This window comes from Benincasa hispida, chromosome 2 (genome assembly GCF_009727055.1).
Source record: "Benincasa hispida cultivar B227 chromosome 2, ASM972705v1, whole genome shotgun sequence".
Taxonomy (NCBI): Eukaryota; Viridiplantae; Streptophyta; class Magnoliopsida; order Cucurbitales; family Cucurbitaceae; genus Benincasa; species Benincasa hispida.
The window spans coordinates 41,013,665-41,030,016 of record NC_052350.1 but is presented as its reverse complement, the minus strand read 5'-3'; the positions used below and the strand labels follow the sequence as shown (position 1 = coordinate 41,030,016).

General features: G+C 33.3%; 1 protein-coding gene across 1 annotated transcript in view; it reads left to right on the top strand.

Annotated features, from left to right (window-relative positions):
* The window catches only part of LOC120070663 (nuclear cap-binding protein subunit 1), a 34,002-nt gene extending 23,768 nt beyond the window's left edge, over positions 1-10,234 (top strand). Inside the window, exons 11-19 of the mRNA XM_039022498.1 lie at positions 746-830; positions 1,514-1,582; positions 1,723-1,841; positions 7,688-7,826; positions 8,046-8,546; positions 8,929-9,228; positions 9,385-9,566; positions 9,675-9,783; positions 9,876-10,234. Coding sequence (XP_038878426.1) covers positions 746-830; positions 1,514-1,582; positions 1,723-1,841; positions 7,688-7,826; positions 8,046-8,546; positions 8,929-9,228; positions 9,385-9,566; positions 9,675-9,783; positions 9,876-9,989 — 1,618 coding nt within the window. The 3' untranslated portion in view covers positions 9,990-10,234. The remainder of the gene's footprint in view (positions 1-745; positions 831-1,513; positions 1,583-1,722; positions 1,842-7,687; positions 7,827-8,045; positions 8,547-8,928; positions 9,229-9,384; positions 9,567-9,674; positions 9,784-9,875) is intronic.
* Positions 10,235-16,352: the final 6,118 nt, after the last annotated feature.

The following is a 16,352-nucleotide window of genomic DNA, read 5'->3' as shown; positions in this document are numbered from 1 at the left end:
CCGAGGAATGAGTGGAAGGCCACATTTAAGCCCTACTTCTCATTCGCAGACCGATGGCCAAACCAAGTTGCCATATTGAGTTGCCTTGTGACCTACATATTACTCCAGTCGCCAATATTGCTGATTTGAAGTCATATTATGCACCGGATGACTTTTATTTAGCTTCTTAACCCATTGGAGGATGAGTTTGATTTTGGGAGGGGTGGATTGGTGTAAGGCCAAAAGGCCCTTTTTGTAAATAACCAAGGAGTTAGTTAATTGTTAGTTGTTGTAATAGTTAGACATCTTGTAACTAATTTATTCTATAAATAAGATCATTCTCTCCCATTTATAGAGAGAATCATTTCATTCAAGAATTAGTCTTTTGGTATTGCACCACTATGGTTTTCACAGATTGTATGTCTTGTTCTCATAGGCTTTATTGCCCCATTCTGATTGTGCATTCTCCTCTATAATGCATTCAAACATTCTCTAATTTCTTATATTAAAAATGTCAAAGATATCACATATTCTTTTAATCTCAAGCCACCTAAGGGAATGGACAGGTCCTCCAAGTTCGGCTCTTGTACCTTTTAGCGACTGGTCTGCTTGTAAATTCTTTTACTATTCAATTAGCTCTATTTAAGAACATAGTGTAGAGTTCTTTTGATATTTTTATCGAATGAAATGTTATCGATAAAATATAACATTTTATAATTCGACGACATGTTACAATGTTTTTTTTTCTTGTTTCATGCAAAGCTAGTCGAAAGGAATGTGCATCTTTCATGGTTGGCCTTCCTGTACCTTTTAGATACGAGTATCTTATGGCAGAGACAATTTTCTCGCAGGTATGCGACTATCATTCTTGTTAATTAATAAAACATTAGTTCACTCCCTCTTTTTCAATTTTATGAGAATGAAATGTACAAAAGGCAAAGTTAAAGATCTCTTATTGGCATTAAGGGGAGGGGATGATTATAAAAGTGTGCAGATCTAGGACATTGAGAGGAAGAATCAACAGTAATTAGGTCATGAGTTTCCCCGAGGTTTCTTTAAGTGTCTTTGAAGATCTTCTAATTCTGTCTATTCAAAATTCTTTTTGGGAATAACACAAACTATTTTCCGTATCCTTGCTCATTCTTGTATTTTGAGCATTTGTCTCTTTTCATCATATCACTTTTTTTTTTTAAAAAAAAAAAACACAAACTATTTTCCAAAGGCTTTCCTTCATTAGTTCCTCGGGGAGGGCCCCCTCGACCCTTTTCCCTTAGGCTGTGTTCTTCTTTTGCCTTGATTGAATATATTATCTCGTTTCCTATTAAAAAAGAAGATTTGAGTGTTGACTTCTCTCTAAACATTAAACCCATAAGTAAAGATTGAGCTATTTTAATCTATAGTTTTCTTCCATTTTTAAAATTTTCATTTTTTTATTTTTCTCTTTATATTGAGTTTTTATGATTTTTTGAAGTGTCAGACTCATAGTTGCTTCCCTCCACCCAAAAAAAAAAAAAAAAAATGAAATTATTTGCAGCTACTCATGCTACCACAACCGCCATTCAAGCCTATTTATTATACTCTGGTCATTATTGACCTTTGTAAGGTATGTGCTTTTGTTATTGTACACGTGTTATATTTTGTTTTGTTTTCTTTTTCCTCATATGTTTGGGTGGTTCCTTTTTCTCTTTCTTTTTTGACCAAAAAATTCTTATGTGAAAATATATGACTATGAGGTATATTTAGGCTCTTCCTGGGGCCTTTCCTGCAGTTGTAGCTGGTGCAGTTCGTGCCCTATTTGAGAAAATAGCTGATTTAGACATGGAATGCCGCATACGGTTGATACTTTGGTTTTCACACCATTTGTAAGTTTGAACTTCGAACTCATTATCATGTGTGCTTGCATTAACTTTCCTGAAATAAATGTGTTGGGGCTTTATGGATTTTGGAATGCTCATATTATTTATCTTGTTTTCTTTTCCTCGAATATGGAGTTCAATTTATTCTCACCTTAATTTAGGCTTGTTGTCTTTTTCAGAATTAATGGATACTTCTACCTTTTTAATCTTTTATAGATTTATATATATAACAAGCCTGAAAAAAGAACCCAAACAAATTACACAAAAGGAGAACTGGACCAAGATATAATTACAAAAAAACCTAGTGAGGGAGGCCTAAAAGGAGACATTAATCCTAACCTCCTCCCAAACCTCCTTGCCAATTTCTCAACCTCCCTAAAATTTCTATGGTTCCTTTCCAACCAAATAAACCACAAAACAACATAAAAGCCTGCATGCACAAGATTGTGCCCATTCCCTTAAAAGGGAATTCAAAAGCACCTCCTCCAACAACGAACAACCGGATCTACCTTGAGCACCACACACACCTAACAAGGCTCTCCAATGGCCCCCAAAAAGATTGAGCAAACTGAAACCTCATAAGAAAATGATTGAGGTCCTGCTCAAGGCTTCTGCAAAGAATGCACCACTACGGGAACGAAATGAAGAAAGAATGCCTTTGGACACGACCCAAGGTATTCACTCTCCCATGTAAAACCTGCCATGCAATAAGCATAACCTTCTTTTGAATTTTAAACTTGCCCCGGAGGAGAAAGTAGAGGCAACCAGGGAGGGAAAAGCGACAGAAAAGATATGGAGGAAAGAATGACATGAAAACCCCCAAAAGGATCAATGGACCATATACAAATATTCCTACTCCTTGAGCACACTTGGAAGTCTTGCAGGATGGTGATGAGACCCTAAACATCCGTCACCTCTCCGTAAGACAGAGGCCACCAGAAGTCTAAGGAAATTGTGCAGGAAGGATATGGAAAGGCAACATTTGGGACACTGAAAGCACCTTTTGTTCAAAATATGATATAAATGCATGAGCAGAATACACAAAGGTTTATCCCTCACCCAATGGTATTCCTGAAAATAAGTTTTCGAGCCTTTCCCAACAGAACTATGCGTAAAATGAGAAAAAATGGGAAACCTGAAGCAAATGCTTTCCTGTAGTTTTTGCTAAGGCACTTAAAACCCACACAACTCAAAAGTTTGTAGGACATACTTGCTCACAATAACCCTATGTCACATACCAGGTTTCATGGAAGACACAATCACTTGGCCAATAAAGTCTTGTTATGCAACCGCAAACTCAAGTCCTAAACCTCCTAGATCCACTGGTTTCGTGACCACCTCCTACTTTACTAGGTGGGACTCTCCTATATAAGGGATATTTCTGGAATATTAGTTCGATAATAGTAAGGGGAAATTTGATAGTGGTGCATTGGTTATAAATAAGGGGAGTTGAGCACATTAGGGGGAGAGGATCATTTTGGTAAGCCAGTTCTTTGTGCATTGGTTGGAAGAGACATAGTCCTCTTGAAAGACTATTGATTTTTTTAAAAAAACGGAAACGGAGCTTTTCGTTGATATAATGAAATAGGAAAGTCGAAAGCGGTATCCGTTTGAAAAACCTTTACCCTACAATTACAATGAGACAAAATACAAAAAGACAAAATATGAAACCGAAGCAAACAAGAACTGAAAATTGAAAAGTGAGGTGCTCTGAAAACGGAACTTTTCTTGAAAGACTATTGATATTCTAATATCTTCATTTATATTGCAATATAGTCATCTTTAGCGTTTTCTTGTACCTAACACCTCCCCCTTTTTCAACTCCACAAAAGTAGTTCCTCACCACTTTCCCAATAGACTTACTCATTGAGATTGGAATCCTAAAGATTGATAAATAGTTAGGGATCTGATATAGCCTAAGTAGTCTCAAGGACTAATCCTCCAAGAATCAAGTTTGTAAATCTTTTATTAGAATGAATAATGTGTTTTATACAAGAGGGGAATGTTCCTATTTCTAGAGTTTTACTACAAGTGGGGGTAAAAAGGGAATTAACCTAGAATATTGCCTAATTACCCAATTAACCCCTATTCTTCTTACATCATTCTACCCCTCCAAAAAGAAAACTCGTACTTGAGTTTTAAAAAGAAAATTTTTTTGAAGCAAACAACGAATTAAATTAACTTGTTCAACGGAGTATGACCAAACTAATCTCCTACATTTTAAACAAAAATATTAATGATCAAAGGTATAAATTCGAGACAAAAAATCCAATATTGCCACCAAAAGATGAACTTCTCCATTAGACATAAAGCCAAGAAAGATGTTTCCTTCAAGCTCATTCAAAACCGTATTTAAAGGACCAATCACTAAAAAATCACCTTCCAAAGAGAATCGTTCAAGAATCACGTTTTCTTTATCATTCGCTTCAAGTTCTTTAATAATTTGGTGATCCATTTCCAACACAATCAGTATGTCGTTGTTCTTGCTCGATTCTTGCTCGGTGTTCGATATCTCTTTTCCATCTTCATCGTTGGATTTTTCTTCTTCACTGGAGACAATTTTCAAATTAACATCTTCAAATTCTTTTTTTTTCTTCTACTTCGTTCGCATGATTTTTGTCCCAATCATCTCTGTTAACTACGTGGGTCTCAACAACATTTTTCCCAATTCTATCTTCAAAATTTTCTATTTGAAAAGTTTCCGGCTGTGATTCATTTGTTTTTTCTTCCGTATGTGAAATCAGTCCGTTCTTGAACTCTTGCAAATGAATTGATAAATGATCAATATGTTGAGTTATTTTTTCCAATGAATGTTGGATTTTTTTTGTTGTTTTCTTTATTTCCTCCGATACTACAGGATCAAAGTAGTCATTTTGTTGGATTCTTGGTTATATTTCAATCTTGTAGTGGAAATAGAACTCATCCATTGATTTTCTTGAATCAACCTTTTTTCATCGTGTTTCATAACCAAAAGAATAGTTTCGAGTCTTGAATGTTCTCTTGAGCTATAAAAATCCATTCCTGATGATTCTTGAATTCATCTAACTCCGCATCTTTATGTTGATTTCTTGAAAAATGGGTTTAATTGTATCGTTGAGCCCTTTTTCAATATTGTTGCCTTCTTATTCCATCCTAAATTGACTTAGAAACGTCTTCGGAGTCACTAAAATCACTAGAATCAAATTTCCAATGTGGATAATGATAGGTTTTTTGAGAAAATCGAGTATGGACGAAATTAGTATGTTGAAATTCTTCTTCTGAATCACTTGAGTCAGAATTCCAACATTGTTTTTGGAAGTAAAATCGATTTTCTTTCCTATAACAACTACTGGTTTTTTCTTGGACATCTTCTTTGATCGTCAATAGTTCATTCTTTCAAAATCTTGAAAAATCTTTGGTTTCTTCTTTCTTTTTTGGAATTTCAAGGGTTCCTTCTAATTAGATGTGAATTGTTCGACAACGAGCACAACTCATGAAGCTCCCTCTTGTGATCGGCGTCTCCAAGAATTTCCCAATCTTCCATTGGTGCCAATCAAAGTTGGCCCAGACGGATGCTTTGATACCAAATTGATGTAGCCTAAGTAGCCTCAAGGGTTCCCCAAGGATCAAGATTGTAAATCTTTTATTAGAATAAGTAATATGTTTCATACAAGAGGAGAATGTTCCTATTTATAGAGTTTTACTACAAGTGGGGGCAAAAAGGGAATTAACCTAGAATATTGCCTAATTACTCAATTAACCCCTATTCTTCGTATATCAGGAACCCTCTCAACATTGATTGAATTAGTGTAAATCTTCTCCCTTAGAGGGGAAAAAAACTTTTTCTAGGTAGACCATCTCTTTTGAACTTTATTTTGAAGAGTGTTCCAAAAAGCCAATCTCCTTGCATTCTCTTGCTAGGGGAGATCCAGAAGATGCTCTTTTAGCTGGATATTCTAAGAAATTACTAGCGCCATGTTACCACAAAATTGTCTCACCCTTGCCTCTTCCCTAAAAGTGATCCTCACTCCTTGTGCGACCTTCACCCAGAATCATATCCAATGGCATTTTACGCTGGTTTTTCATTCTCAAACGGTCTAATTCTTTGTAGACAACAAGAGGTTTTAAAAGGCTGAAGAACATCGTGAAGTTTTTTCTTTTGAAGAAGCGAGACATAAATCTTGAGGCATATGCCTTAAATTTAATTAAAAACTTTTTACAAATCTTAAATTGGTATGACTAGGTATGGCCGAACATAGTCCAGAAGCCTCAAGCGCATTTATATTCTATTTTGGATTTTTCTTTTTGGCTCCCTTAATTGCTCGGAGATGTTGCAGCTTAAGATTCAATTCCAATGTCTTTCTCCCTCCATTTACCCTCTTTGTTATGCCAATGGAGAAAATCTACAACACTTATTGTTTGACTGCCCATATTCTAGCAATTGTTGGTGGAAGTTATTTTCTTACTTCAATACACATTGGGTCTTTGGTCCTTCATTTTGAAACAATATTGCCCAAGTTCTAGTAGGCCTACTACTCAAGAAAAGCCCAGCTCCTTTGGTCATATGCAGTTAAAGCCTTGATTTCATAATTATGGTTTGAACGCTCCTTAGAACTCAAGGACACACTTGTACAACCTATAGAACAAATCCTGTTCAAGTAAGGTCGTGGAATTATGGTTTGAATGCAATCAACGATCTTTCTATGATTGGTCAAACCGATTTGGTTCAACTCGTTTGTTAGCTTCATTTTGGTGTTCCCAATCTAATCTCTATGTTGACTATATTATTTAGAATATTTGTCTTAATTGGAATGCTTTTATATCTCCATTGTAATCATGTTGAGATGAGAATTTGTAATCTTTCCCTATTTGTTTTTTGTGTTAGATATGATGAGGGTGCTAAGAGTGTCTCAACCCAGCTGAGATGCTGAGTGCTTCTACTGATTCCTAGTTCTAGCCTTAATGGCTTTTATGCTTCTTGTTTCATTGTACTTTGAGCATTAGTCTTTTTCATTATATCAATAAAAGGTTTGTTTCCGTTTTAAAAAATAGTCATATAAAAGTATGAAAAAATTCACACCCACAAAGGTTGTTTTGTAACTACTCAATAGATTACCATTGACTTAGATTTGGTCGTCATGAAATTCTTCCTTTGGGTGGGGGATGCCATATCCCCTTGTCCCTTAGTTCCTTAGACTGTCATTATAAGGTTGAGGAAATTGTGGACTTCACAATTGGCAATGATACGAGAATGAGACAAAAGGAAAAAAACCTAAAATTTGATAACCTCATCATATGTCTTCTATACATGACAACCACAGACTAAGCTTATTGACTGAAATTTACAAAAGTTAAAATTGCTTGTTCAACCATTAAACAAGGGAGATGAGTTCAACCTCAAGTATGAAGCTTTGCCGGTAAATCTTTTGTCTAAATGTGAATTTTTCTTGTGGAATGCATATATTCCATTACTTTGGCAAGCCATTTCTTAAGAATCCAACTAAATGTTTAACAGTTCGACCGTGGCTTCTATTTGCCTGTCCATCTAATAGTGAAATAATTTAAAATGAGTTTCAAACTTCCCACAAACATCTTGACATGGCATAGAAGTTGTGTGTCTTGATCACTTGTGAGAGATTTTGGAATTACCTTTAGGCATGCAATCTCTTTTCAAAAACAATTTGCTACATGTACTGTGTTAATTATTTTTAATGTGTCATTTTTCTGAAGCAATCTACAACAGCTAATGTGTACCATTGTTATGTTCAAGATGTACTATCTGTGGATGCTTGCATCATACTGAAATACTTATGCTCTCCTTTTAAAGTTAAATTGCCTGGATATTTACACTATTTCTGCCACCGTTTATGCAGATCGAACTTTCAATTTATATGGCCATGGGAAGAATGGGCTTATGTATTAGAACTTCCAAAATGGGCCCCACAAAGAGTGTTTGTGAAGGAGGTTCTGGATCGAGAGGTCCGTCTATCATATTGGGATAAAGTAAAACAGGTATTTATCATGCTTGAAACTATTGACATTTTTGTCATAGATATTTCTATTATTCAGATATTTGTACTGTATGTTTGTAAAATAAAATGGTCCATAGACAATACGGAATGTATGATTTATTGGAGAACATGAGAAGAACAATGAGTGTGGAGCTAATCCTTCCTGAGTTCTCTCGTTGTTTTCTGACATGTTAAGTATATTGTGCTTGTGCGAATGCAGAGCATTGAGAATGCACCTGGTTTAGAAGAGTTGCTACCTCCCAAGAGTGGACCAAGCTTCAAATTTTCCACTGAAGATGATGGAGAAAAAAGTGAACAACATGCACTGTCTGCTGAATTATACAATTTGGTGAAAGGACGGGCTCCAGCACGTGAAATAATTTCCTGGCTGGATGAAAGTGTAATTCCGAAGCATGGTTTGGATGTTTCTCTCGTGGTGGTTGTGCAAACTCTTCTGGATATTGGGTCAAAGAGTTTCACTCATTTGATAACGGTCTTGGAGAGATATGGACAAGTTATTTCAAGAATATGCCATGATGTGGATAAGGAGATCTTGGTTATATCTGAGGTGGGTTCTTACTGGAAGAATAATACTCAAATGACGGCGATAGCAATTGACAGAATGATGGGTTATAGGTTAATTTCCAATTTGTCCATCGTTAAATGGATCTTTTCTTCAGAAAACATTCAGCAATATCATACATCAGATCGTCCATGGGAGGTACATATTGCCTTTTATTATTTTTTTTTGGCTACTTCACTGTAGATTCATTGTTATTTGTCTTTTGAATTCGACATGAATCATATATCTAATTTAGGTGTTTCCTTCAGGATTAGTGATGGTAGCTATTGCATTAGGATATGACATTTGCGATTTATCATATTGCTTAGAGAAAGAAAAATAAAACTAGAATTTTAACCTGCTCTTAAACATTTAATCCAGCTAAAGGTTGAAAAATAATTTACAATGTGTTAACTGAGTATTTGGTTAAAAGGAAAGTTTACTATCAGTTGTGGTTTTTTCTTTCTGGGGAGCATGATTAGAGGGAATCTACATGGAAATAAGTTTTAACTAATTTTTTCTCTTATTATCTCATGTACAGATATTAAGGAATGTGTTGTGCAAGACGTATAATCGTATTTCTGATCTTAGAAAAGAAATATCCTCCCTGAAGAAAGATATTATTGCAGCTGAAGAAGCTGTTGCTAGGACAGAGGAAGAATTGAGTGCTGCTGAATCAAAGCTGGCACTTGTGGATGGTGAACCTGTTTTGGGAGAGAATCCCGTGAGATTGAAGCGATTGAAATCTTATGCTGGAAGAGCAAAAGAGCAGGAGATATCGATACGGGACTCTTTAGAAGCCAAAGAAGCTCTTCTTGCTCGAGCTCTCGAGGAGAATGAGGTATTAATTCCAAGACTAGAAATAATTTGCACCTCTTTCATTAAACCTGAGCCAATATTGATGTGGACATTCTTGATTTTCTGTTGCTTCTGCCGTAGAGTTAGCAACTTAAGAGCACATATCTTCCCATTTTAACTAATTTTTTTCCATATGCAGACATTGTTTCTATCTTTGTACAAAAGCTTTTCCAGTATATTGACAGAACGCCTTCCAGCTGCATCTAGCGCACAAACTCTGCAGGATTTGAAGTCTATTAATCCTGCTGATGCGAATGCAATGGACGTTGAAGAACCATCAGCCATGGAGATGGACAATGAAGACTCAAGACCTGAAAAAAGGTTTTCTTCGTCTGATCCAATACATCTTTTCACCAAAATTTCAATTCATGATCGTTTTCATTTCCTTAATGTCAATTGTGAATCCACTATGTTCTCTTTATTTTGCAGTCATTTGAACGGTAGAACAGAGCATTCCTACACTGTAGGTGAAAATGAACAATGGTGTTTAACCACCTTGGGATATGTCAAGGCCTTCTCGAGGCAATATGCTTCAGAGGTATTTTTCAATTCATACAAGTTTCAGAATAACATGCAGCAACCTGAACACTGTTTCTTACTCTAATCATTTTCATTGTGTGATGTGCTCAGATATGGCCACACATTGAGAAGTTGGATGCAGAAGTTTTATTATCAGAAGATTCACACCCACTTTTCAGGAAAGCAGTCTACAGCGGCCTTCGTCGATCATTGGACTCGATCTAATGACGTAATCATATTTGTTATAGTATTCAACATTTTCTGTTTTTCCCCTCAATCCTTCCTATTTCTTTTTGTAGATTAGATGGATAGATCACTCGATAATGTTATCTAACATTTGTGTAAACGAAAATACATATTAGGCTAGCCAATCGATGTAGATACCGGTTTAATTATAGTTGTTATTGAGTTACGTTCATGGAGTCCTGTATCATAATACCTATATCGTAATCGCTCCTGTTTTGCAATCATTTATTTCACATATCAGATAACAAATTTATTAAGTTATCCTACAAGCAAAGAGTTATCAAGTGAAAAATGTCGGCAGCCGTTGGAGTTATCAAATAGGATTCGTGTAGATTTTGACAGGGACGGAACGCTGGATGACTATTGTGGAGGATCAAACAACTAAAGTTTGAGTTCTAAATTGGATTGAGAAAGACTCCTAATAATTGATGATGCAATCTTTTCTAGTTAAGTTTAGTTCCGCTAGTTTTGATGATGATTTTTGGTTAATGTATCCAATGATTTACATATTTACATAAGATATGTTTATGAAGCATAATTATTGATGAACTTGAACATAATTTAATGGTTAAAATTTCAGATATCTTTACATTATCTAAAAGGTTAGATTCGAGTCTCACCTTCGGTTAAAAAAAAAAAAACCAAAAAGTTATAGATTCAAACTCTTGTCTTTACATGTGATGTAATGTTCTACGATTAACTAACTATTCCTAAAATATCCTAAATGGTATTTGGATTTAAAATACATAACTCAATTGTTACAAACGTAGGGTTAAATTGTTACTCTTAAAAGTAGAAATCAAAAGTGTTTGTTAACGTATTTTAAATATTAGATGATTCAATTAAAGATAAAATGAATCAATATAGATAATCGTGCTAAAAGAGCACATTTTTGCTTTGAATGCCTAAAATATGCCAAAAGCAACAGAACATAGGGACAATTAGTGACCAATATTGAACTTTGATGAAATAATTAGAACTCTAATGTTAAGAAGAAATTGAGTAAAACATCATTGAAATAACACAGGAGGACATTCAAACAAAACTCAAAATGTGTAAAGATAATTCTGTTATAAGAGTTATCATGAACATTGCCCATGAAAGCTAGGGATCATAAACATGTTGTGATCTTTGTTGTTTTATGTTGGCTGATCAATTGTAGTAAATATATAAATTTGCAAGTTGGTTTGATCGTTATAGACAACCAATGTACTTAACCTAGACATAGTTCAATTGTTAAGACATTTTACTTTTTTATTAGGAATAACATTCATTTTTTCTATTTATAATTTGATATTCACGAACAGAGAACATACAACCAATCTTGGTTTTGAAAAAAATGTCATAAGAAAACAAATCCATCATTTTGTGAATAAGAATCTTGTAGACATTCACAAAGCTTTTTCTTGCTACATTTTAATCATTGGATCATAATTACATAATCGCTTCTAAAATTCCAAGAAAGGAAACTACTTTCTTCTTTTGTCATATTTCAACTGGAAGAAATGAGGAGGTAAATGTTTGTGTTGGGACATCTAGAGTGATTTTGAAATAGTTACTACCACTTTTGTTAGGTTCAAAATCACTAAGGTTTCGTTTTTTGTTTTTGGTTTTGAAAATTAAGTCTATTTTCTCTCAATTTTTTACAATGATTTGTATCTTTATCAATTACAATGGTTATATTTTTACCCAAATTCCAAAAACAAATACAATTTTTTAAAAGCTTTTTTTTTTAGTTTTCAAAATTTGGCTTGGTTTTTTAATCTATTGGTAACAAGTAGATGACTAAGGAAGAAATTTGAAAGTGAAAGTAATGTCCATAGGCTTAATTTTAAAAAATAAAAACAAAAAACTAAGACCTTGTTTGATAACCATTTGGTTTTTTTTTTTGTTTTTTTTAAATTAAGCCTATTTCATCCACAATTCTTACAATGATTTGCATCTTTCTCAAGTATAATGGTTGAATTCTTAACCAAATTCCAAAAATAGAAACAACTTTTTGAAAGCTACTTTTTTTAGTTCTTAAAATTTGGCTTATTTTTTTAACCATTGGGTGAAAAATAGATAAGAAAGGAAGAAATTCGGAGGTGGAATAGTGTCCATAGACTTAATTTTCAAAAACAAAAACAAAAAACAAAATGGTTACCAAATGAGGCCTAAAAAAATTAGTTTTAATCCTTCAAAATAATGTTAAAGTAAACATAACTCGGCGATAATTGACATGTACTTATTTTTTAAGTCGGTGATTCAGAACCCCATACTCCACTTGTACTAAAAAAATTCTTTGTTGTTTATGTGAAAACCACATTTAAAATTTTAAAATCAAACATTAAATTGATTTTGAATGATTAAAAGATGTATATTCCCTACTGAAAGGTTAGAGATTTGAATCTTCACTCCACATGATATAACTATAGAAACAAAAAAACAATTGTATTTTTATTAAAATCCACAAATCTAGGATATGAATTGGAGTTTTTTTTTTTTACTTCACAATCATAGAACGTGAGAAATAGCTTTTGGGACGATAATTAATGTTCTCTCTCCATTAAACTATGTTTAGATTAGGGAGGTTTTATAATTGATAGTGATATAATAAAACAATTACATAATGCTATAATTAAGAAAGGTAAAGCATTAGGAGCAGAATGAAATGTCATATGAAATTTAGAAAGGATATTCATATGCTTGTTCATATATCAACGGAACAATATATTTTTAAAAAATAAAAATTACTTTTATAAATTGAAATGAATAATTCTATGACAGCTTTTGAATTAACTAGTAAGTAATCATATTACATTTAAAGAGATATGGAGTGTATATTCAATATTATATGGCATTTTTCTTTAATGTATTGTTGCGAAATTTATTTAAACTTGTAATTTAACCTTATATTTATATCTTAGTCAACAATAATTACCCTATTTGAATGTATTTTTGCAATTTGGAAGTTGTCTTAGAAAATATGAACAATTCCTTGTTTGAGTTTGAATATTTAGTTTCATTCCAATACCAAGCTAAAAAAATATGTGCAAAGCAATTGAAAAGATTAACAATCATCAAAATTGTTGACATTCCATCACAAAAATGTCTCTACTATCTATAGAAATACAAGTCTTTGTAGTCTTTTATTTAGAATAAATAGGAAAATTCAGAAGAAAATGTCGTAACTTGAAACCAAAAATCATGTAAATAAACAAGCTTTGTGTTCATGTGTTTACAAAATTCATTATCCTTGAAATTATGAGAATTAACTTTTTGAACAGAAGATTATGATGAAAAGAAGCAAAAATAACTAAGAAAATAAAAGTTGTAGCCATGGATGCATAAAGTGATCAGATCGACGCCCAATCTACATGCAAAGAACCATGTGTTGAGCAGAAAATGTGAAGAAAGAAAATAACAAATGCGTTGGCAGTGGATGTCAAATCAAGAGATACAAGTTAGTAGTTAATCGGAGGCAAACGTAGTAGAGCCAATGAACCTATGACGCAAATAATCGACGTAGCAAAGTATGAAATTAAATGTAAATGTGTTAGTTCATCATTAGAAAGAGGTAAAGAACCTTACCTCTTGACGCATATAAATAGTCATTGAAATTAAAGTTAAGTGTTAGAATTTCTTCCAAGAAATTGGTTGAAACTCTGCTAAAAAGCCTCCATTTCCATCACCATTTTCAACTTCTCGAGCTTCTCTTTGAAGTATTATGAGTGAGAACTTAGTTTTCTTCCTTGAAGAGAGAGAGAGCATGTCAATCCCCATTGCAACCGTCATGAAGTAACATCTATACAAGCCAAAAGAAGTAAGAAATTGTGATCGTCGGCTTGACACTTTCATTCTCTATTCTTATCAGTTTGCGCTTATTACTCACGTTGGTATTAAGTCATTTGAGATTGAAAAGACTCATTTTCTTAACAATATATGATTTCTACCATATTCTATCCGTTCATGTCTGTGTTTTCATTTATCACGAGTACCTAATTTTCTAATGGGTTGAGAAGATTTCAATTAGCATTTTCAAAGTTATGCATGAGATAAAGTTCATCTTGTTAATGTATGTTATTACGTTGCTTAGATCCGTTTGACAAATTGATTTAAGTAGAAATAATCAACTACTTGAAAGAGTAAGTGATTGTGGATCTCATTGACAAGAAGAGGTAGCTTTAGAGATAAAGTCAACCTCTTATGTGAAATTAACCATCACATGCACCCTAGAGATAAGACAAATGTGACATAAAAACATCGAGAGATGGGTGCTCTATTAATGAGTTAATACATGGATGCTAACTCATGCATTATTGTTTAAGAAAATGCTAGTAAGCCTTCTCAACTCTATTAAATGCTAGTAAGCCTTATCAACTCTGTTTTATCAATTAATATTTTTCTTCCTACTCCACACTGTTTGGTTGTGATTGTAATCACCATCATCATTTGTACTAACAACATTTGACGCATCATCATCCACTATCACTCAAACCAATCACTATCATCCACTTCCACCTCACTCGTGATTTAATCATTTAGTTAGTAGTACGAAACATTTTCAATACACATTTGGAAAGCTCATCGCGTTAAGATCAAATATTAATTTCAATGCATTTTAGTTGATAATTTATGTGTTCAACTCTAGACTCACTAGGACTCTAAATGAGCTTGAGCTTGGGTCTTAATAGATAAAACATTACATCCAAAATACATTGCTCATTTTCATTAGTAAGAAAGGCACAACATAAGGTTCTAAAATTACATATCATTATGCAACGCAACAAGTTTTTGGTAAAAAAAAAAAAAGTTTGTTCGACCCAAGACTCACTAAGACTCTATTTAGGTTTGCACTTAGCTCTTAATATATAAAATATTGCATTTGAATTACATTAATCATTTCAATTAATAAGAAAGACATGACATAAAATTCTAAAATTACATATCATTCTGAAATGCAACATCTTCACTAAATCAAAAGGAAGGAAAGAATGAAAGAACACTTAGCAACAGGAGGTACAACAAACAATTCAACTCATAAAAGTTAGTTTGTCAAACGGGCATGCAATATGTGTTAACGGCCAAGAAGTCAAACATAGTTTTAAGAACAAATCTTGATGTAGGTCAAAGGAAAAACGAGAGTTTTGAGAGAGTTGGAGTTATGAATTTGAGAGGAAATTCAGCTTCAAAAGCTAACCAAGATGGCTAAAAAAATCAACAATTTTTCTTCTATTTAAAGAAGAAAACCTGCAAAAATCAAATTCCTCTTAAAGTGACACCAAATTTGATCCAGAATCAGAGGAATGTCTCAATATGGTGCAAAGAAAGTGGATTTAGGCAAATTCCACCATAATCCATATTGAATTTCCATTAATTTTAAATAAGATTAATTTAATAATTGATCTTAAATAAAATTAATTCAAAAACTAATTTTAAATAAAACTAATTCTAATAATTAATTTTAAATAATTAATTAAAAAAATTAATTAGCATTAATTTAATATCAAATATTAAATTAATTAATAACACCAGGATCATGTATACAATATTTAAATCATATTTAAATATTTCTAACTCTCTTTGTAATATAGTTTAATTCACAATTAAACTTAAACGATAAGACGTTAAGTATATGGAATATAATTAACGCTTACTTCTTAAATATTTCAAATTTTCTCATCATACTATTCTAAGGTTTAGTCTGATATGAGCTAGCAAGGAAACCTAATGGACCTACAGATCATGAGCTCCAATGATCAAGATTAACCGGCTAAACTCTTTAACCTAGTTAACCAATATTCGTTAATTATCAGGACACTGTACTATAGCCCAGTAGTTGCACTCCCCTCATTGTAGATATATTTCCGTCCATTTGATATAAACATGATTAGTAAGTCGATCCTGCACAGGTTGTTCGTAATTATAATTAGGTCAAAATTACCTTTTACCCTTATAATTTCATCTTGTTCCTTAAGTCCCAAATCTAATGAACAATTGGTTTGTGGTCCAACCACCAAATTGAGTCCCTCTTGGGCCAATGAGAGGGTGAAGCCCCTTGTTCAAGACCTAGAGTCAACACTTAAGAGAATAACCATCTACTTATCCCTAAAATCGGGTAGAAGCGAATTCCATATTGCAGGACTATGTCCCTAGTTATCTATATGGTCTTACCCCCTAAAATGATAGGCTTATTGAATCTGTAAACTCGGGTCACTCTCACCCATGTAGATTAAGGGATAATCCCAAATAAACCGGAGTTCATAATTAGCTCAAGATTAAGATCAAATTATCTAGGTCATCGTATTGAAATAATCAGTCTTAATAGTAAATGACGTTATAAAGTAAAAATGACTATTT